The 4,722-nt window shown below is 40.0% G+C and overlaps 1 protein-coding gene across 1 annotated transcript; it reads left to right on the top strand.

The window, feature by feature from the left end:
* Positions 1 to 212: 212 nt before the first annotated feature.
* On the top strand, positions 213 to 3,929 carry LOC123119541 (sirohydrochlorin ferrochelatase, chloroplastic). The gene is made up of 7 exons (XM_044539381.1): positions 213 to 383; positions 915 to 1,078; positions 1,173 to 1,375; positions 1,458 to 1,519; positions 2,478 to 2,588; positions 2,737 to 2,829; positions 3,506 to 3,929. Exons 2-7 carry the CDS (start codon positions 1,014 to 1,016, stop codon positions 3,608 to 3,610), a joined length of 639 nt encoding a protein of 212 aa, XP_044395316.1. The 5' UTR covers positions 213 to 383; positions 915 to 1,013; the 3' UTR covers positions 3,611 to 3,929.
* The last annotated feature ends 793 nt before the right edge of the window (positions 3,930 to 4,722 follow it).

Genomic DNA, 4,722 nt, shown 5'->3' with positions numbered 1-4,722 from the left:
CACATGGAACATTTTTTAAATTCGTGAACATTTATTAATTTCTAATATTTTATGAAAAGCTATTTTTTCAAATTTCTCAACATTTTTAGAAACACAAATATTTTGTCAAATGTCCAAACATGCCCCAGCGGCGAATTTTCCGCACGTGGCAGCACTACGCACGCACACACCTCCATGTCTAGCCCAGGACCCAAACCAAATAGTCCCAGAAATGTTGACACGTCACCAGCCTCCCTCCACCCTACCACGCCCTCTCTCGTCTCCCTCACGCTGTCTCGCAATCGTTCCTCTCCACCCACTGTCATCATCAAGAAAAAAAGAATCGTTCCTCTCCACCTCCCTGACGCGTCGCACCGGCGGCCGACGCGGCATCGGCGGCGGAGGTATGCTCCCCTCCCACCCGAAACTTCCCCCTATCCCACCTATTATCTTCCGTTTCTATCAGTTGAATCCTCTAAGACCTAGTTCCGTGAGATGGAACTTAGCAGCCCCTTTGGGCACCGACGACAGCCCCTACTTCAGAGGCACCTCAAATAGATGTTCATGAACTTGGTTGGGCATTTCACCGGCAGTCACTCGATCCAGTTTCCCTTCGTAATCGATTGTAGCACGATTCTTATTCCTAGTAGTATTTGGCAACAGCTCAGTAGGTAACTTACTTTGGTGATAGTTCTAGTCCCATTCAAATTTCATTAAAACTGAATTTGCGTGCAATGGGTTAGCTCTAGTTACCAGTGCAAGCAAGATGTCACTAGGGTAATTAATTTGATTTTGCAAACTGTATCTGCTCATATGGAAATGCAGGGCCTCCCGAGCGTTTTAGGCAGTCATCTCTTAGATGCCTTTTTGTATCCCGCGTCTGGCATGTCTTTCATCAGGAATTATCATCCACACTGAAATATTCTTTTATACAGAAGGTGCTGTTAGATCGACTGTCTAAGAAAATATAGAGGGGTCTTTCTGTCCTCTGCTCGTACCTGAAGCAAGCGTGGAGGGGCTGCTCTAATAGGTCTATGCACCCTGTGTCAATCTCCTTTCAACCATTCACTGCAACTCCAGCGGGCAATTTTCCCTCAAGGTAAGTTTTTGCCTGCTGGACCTGTATTCAGTTTCTTGGCCAACTCTTGTGTTTCCTTTAATTTTAACCCTGTTTCTTGTTTTTTTGGCATTAGGACCACTAATGTGAGGTCTCGCCGTGATTTTGTCAAGTTGCCGACAGTTGAAAGAAGTAGTGGATACCGTGCCATGAATTCCGGACCAAATTCTGCTTCCAGGTCTGAAATGACTGGGGAACAGGATTATGCTGTGGGAGAGAATGATGGTGTGATCATAGTCGACCATGGGTCACGGCGACAGGAATCTAATCTCATGCTAAGTAATGGACCGATTATTTTCTGTGAATTTTATGGTGTTTCCCATGGTGCTTATCTTGAGTAGTAATTTCTTGAAAATTGCAGACGATTTTGTTACTATGTTCAGGGCAAGGACTGGCTACAGGATTGTTGAGCCTGCTCACATGGTATGCTTGTTGTTCTTGCAATTTTTGTGCAATTGCTTTTCTGATTAGGGAGGGAGGTGCAGATTCTAAATTTATTAAACTCTGCTTTAAGCCTGCAGCCCTTTGCCAATTTTATGACAGTAAACTGGCAATCAGTAAATCAACTTGTAATTTTGATTTCAGGTTACATAAAGCATTTCTGGATTTAATTTTCCCTTGCTTGCCACTGAACATGGCTGCAGATTTCTAATGGAGTGCAGGCTATTCTTTGAAACTACCTTGTACTGGCCAACTCACAAGACCGCTCTCTGCGGAAAAATAAAAATAATTAACATGGTCACTCATTTAGAATTCTCTATCTGACATGATTTTATTCAGTAGATTCTTTCTATTTACCAATGAGAATCTGTATATATACCTTTGGATTCTCTGACATTCCTCTCATTCGAGTCCATACATATTTTGTTGGCAACATCCACAAAGGAACACTTTGAGTTTAGGTTAACATCATTTGTCAATCTAGTTGAGGATACTAACTATATTTAATGGTCTAAATCGTCAGCTTATGCGTCTAAGATAAGCATCTGCCACTGTTAATGTTACTCATGTTGCGGTTTCTGATGCTTTGTAGTAACAATGTGACATAAGTAATTTAAAATTCGTTTCCAAAGTACTGATTTAGAAATATTTGTGAAGACATTGTCTTCATAAGTAGTTTTTCAAAATTATTCCTAAAAGATATTTGTGGCATAATTGGGAGTTTACTTGTTGATTGAAACATTGCTCGGAGCTATTTTAACAAATATTTAATTTGGTATGATAATACAATTCTAGCAACACATTGGCTTTTTATGTTGGTATCTATTTGTCCATTCTTTGCTATTTGGTTGTACTACTAAACTATATATGGTCTGGAGACTCTGGGGCAAATAAATCATATTTATCTAGTTCTTTTTTCTATTCATTTGACAAAATGAAGGAGCTCGCTGAGCCTACCATTAAAGAAGCATTTGGAAAATGTGTCCAGCAAGGAGCATCCCGCATTATTGTCAGCCCATATTTCCTCTCACCTGGACGGCACTGGAAACAAGTAAGATTTTCAGCCATTTAACATTGGTATTCAGTTTATTAAAATGTTCAATGCAGAAGTAGGTAGCGGTTTCTGTGTAATATCTTAATGCTTACATAGCTATAGTAAGACAATATTTCTCATTCAATTCTGCACTGTTTTTTCTCAGGATATACCTTCTTTAGCAGCAGAAGCCTCTAAACAGCACTCTAACGTGGCCTACATTGTCACTGCTCCTCTTGGATTGCATGAGCTTATGGTGGTATGTGCTCATTAATTCCCCCATAGTCTATCACAGTTTGCATTGTGCAGTCTCATTTTCTTATGAGAACTAGTTGTTAATCGAAAAGTAAACTAGATGCCCGCTGAAAGTTGGAAACTGCATTTTTTAGACAACTTATTCTTCCAGCCCTCCAGAAAAATCATGAAAAGGAATGTGGATTTTCGTTGATAAGTAGATCTACTAAAACTTCCATCCTTTTGAATTTCCTAAATTTTTCTTGAAGGGAATGTTGAACTTCTCTACTAAAAAGGCATAATGGTTTTTTTTTTCCGCACAATGAATCAAAGAGTTATTGAACACGATGGATTAATTTTTCATTACCTTAGCATGCCATTATGTTACTGTGTTACATTCTTGTAAATTTTACTTGTAGATCACTGTGGTATTTGATTCTATACTGTATCAGTATGCCACTTTGTTGCTATATTAGTAAGCGGTATGCTAGTAATCTGAAATTATCGTGATAATCTGCTTTAATTCTGTAATATGGTATTTATAGATAGCAGACCAAATTGAATATACCACCTACTCCACTGTTCATATTATCCCAGGCAATCTTCTCTTTTTTTTTTGACAATCAAGAAGAGCAATCTCCTCTTCAGTATAATCTCAAAGTTGATTGGCTACAAATTCCACGGCAAACATGTTTCTGTAGGATATTATGAATGACCGCATCAAGTACTGCCTGAGGCACGTTGCAGGCGATGCCGATGAGTGTGCAGTATGTGCTGGGACTGGAAAGTGCCACCTCTACTCCTGATGATGATGACATGTGAGCTGCTCGAAAGTCTAATCAGGACACCTTGTTTTTCTCTCATTGGCAGCGCAGATTGATGGCTGAGGCCAATATTTCCATCTTGTTAACCCATGCTCCTTGTTATCTGCCATGTGATCAGAAAACATTGTAACAATGATCTCGGCGGTTTTGTTCAGCTTGTAGATCTAGAGTGTTTTCAGTAGTCTGAACAAGATACCATGACAAGAGAGTGTAAATTTGTCATGTAAATCAAACACTGCCTGGTATGCACCACAACAAATTTGTTATGCCCCTGCAAGAAAAAAAATGTTACGGAAATGTCTGGAATGACGCTCCATCGCCATCCTCTGCCTCTGAGTTGTTCTCTCTCTGTTTTTTGTTTGTTTGCGGGGTGCCTCTGAGTTGTTCTTTCTCCCTGCTGCAACCTTTTCGCCGTCGCTGTGTATACGCTGCCTTGCCCGTTTATTGTTGCTTGTTGCTGCCGGACCGCCGCCTCCTCTGTTACAAAATACAAGATGTTTGAATTTTAGCGTGAAAGTTCTAAAACGTTGTCAACAAGCCAACAAGAAAACTTATGTGTCTTATCTTATACTCTCTTCATCCGAAAATACTTGTTTCTTCGATAAGTATTTCCGGATGGAGGGAGTATTTTGGAACGACGAACCATCACATCGTCTTGCTCATGGTTCCCGTGGATGGTCGTTGGATCCAGGTCATCCCTGTTGTCTTCTGCCACCTAGGACCTTTATATGCTTCGTCTTGCATTCAACCCCGAGCTGCTCTGTAGAGTGACATTTCTTCCAAGCATTTTTTTGATCGTTCTTCTAATTATTCAACATTTTGTTTATTCGGCTGCATTTGTTATGTTCTTTTTGTCCCCATGAACACACCAATCTGACTATTGTCGAGTGTGTCTTCTTAGGATACAGTTAAATTTGAACACTATGAGATAAAATAAACTTCAAACTATGGTAAGCACTTTTAGTAGTGCAGACTCTTGCAGGGGTGTGCTTCCATATGAGTCTATCCATAAAATCACAAGCATAAACAAGAATACAAGAAATTCAGGCCGTACTATTAGCGCCAAATAAGTTTCTAATAAGAGGAATATTCTA

Source organism: Triticum aestivum, chromosome 5D (genome assembly GCF_018294505.1).
Source record: "Triticum aestivum cultivar Chinese Spring chromosome 5D, IWGSC CS RefSeq v2.1, whole genome shotgun sequence".
In the NCBI taxonomy this organism is placed as follows: Eukaryota; Viridiplantae; Streptophyta; class Magnoliopsida; order Poales; family Poaceae; genus Triticum; species Triticum aestivum.
The sequence above is the reverse complement of the archived record's forward strand: the minus strand, read 5'-3'. Positions and strand labels throughout refer to the sequence as shown.

What these genes read in the sequence shown, in the direction of transcription:
- LOC123119541 (XM_044539381.1), top strand. Translation starts at nt 1,014, where the DNA reads ATGCACCCTGTGTCAATCTCCTTTCAACCATTCACTGCAACTCCAGCG. An exon ending in CTGGACGGCACTGGAAACAA is followed by an intron (nt 2,589 to 2,736) that starts GTAAGATTTTCA and finishes GTTTTTTCTCAG; the next exon opens with GATATACCTTCTTTAGCAGC. An exon ending in GATTGCATGAGCTTATGGTG is followed by an intron (nt 2,830 to 3,505) that starts GTATGTGCTCAT and finishes ATGTTTCTGTAG; the next exon opens with GATATTATGAATGACCGCAT.